Consider the following 1076-nt stretch of genomic DNA (forward strand, 5'->3'; position numbering starts at 1 on the left):
GTTTTCCTTCCTTCCTGATCAAGTGAAGGTTTTCAAGTTCTGCATGCCTATCACTCTTTGATTTTTGTGTTTACAGGCAGAGGATTTCATCAAACAACAACACTCAGCTGTGATGATTATATCTTATGAAATGTTCATGAGATGTGCTGAAGTAATTGACATTTACAATTTTGACATATTGCTCTGTGATGAGGGACACAGGCTTAAGAATGCCAATATCAAGACAACTTCACTACTCTGTAGTTTGAACACCAGAAAAAGGATCATTCTAACAGGAACTCCCATTCAGAATGATTTGCAGGTAAGGAATAATCATGTATAAATTGATAATGTGGAGTTTGCAGTGATAAATGTTAGAATAAGGTATGAGTGAAAATAAATTGTCACAAAACAATGTTTGTAATTGTTATGTAATTACACATGTCTAAAGAAATGGAGTGGCCAGACCTATCATTCAGCATTGGCTAAATGGTACAATTGTTGCCCTGTGCTGACTATTCTCTGGATATTTCAACTGAACTATGATTTATTACCAATGTACTGGTGACTTTGCTGGTATCAGAGTATTTATACATCTTGAAATTATTTATTAACATTTTTGTTTTGAGTTTCATATTACTTGTCTGTCACTCCAATAGAGGGTTCATCAGATCATGAAGACTGGTTTGGTGCAGAAGAAATTCTAAAATTATATATTCCAAAATTCACCTTTCATTGACACTACAAAGAAAAGAGGTTTTCTGTGAATGTATAGAAGTATATAGCAATGCACACAGGAAATCACTGAACCTTACTTTTAAACCCAAATTAATTGGGAGTGTGAACGAATGCAAACATTACCATTCTATGATATTTTTTACAGGAACTCTATGCCCTAGTAGACTTTGTGAATCCAGGAGTCCTTGGTACATCCTCCTCTTTCAGACGAATATATGAAGAACCCATAATTGCATACCAGCAACCGATGGCAACAGATAGTGAGAAGGAATTAGGTAATTTTGATAGTGTTATTGTTGAAACTGGGAGTGCATATATTCATACAATCTCTACTGTAGTTCTGTTTTGTCAGTATTTGA

The 1076-nt window shown here is 34.6% G+C and overlaps 1 protein-coding gene across 1 annotated transcript in view; it reads left to right on the top strand.

Annotated features, from left to right (window-relative positions):
• Window positions 1–1076, top strand: part of LOC119593366 (DNA repair and recombination protein RAD54B-like) — a gene marked incomplete in the record, with an annotated part of 21209 nt that overhangs the window by 10236 nt on the left and 9897 nt on the right. Inside the window, 2 exon segments of the mRNA XM_037942296.1 lie at window positions 77–301; window positions 863–992. Coding sequence (XP_037798224.1) covers window positions 77–301; window positions 863–992 — 355 coding nt within the window.

This window comes from Penaeus monodon, chromosome 32 (genome assembly GCF_015228065.2).
Source record: "Penaeus monodon isolate SGIC_2016 chromosome 32, NSTDA_Pmon_1, whole genome shotgun sequence".
Lineage (NCBI taxonomy): Eukaryota > Metazoa > Arthropoda > Malacostraca > Decapoda > Penaeidae > Penaeus > Penaeus monodon.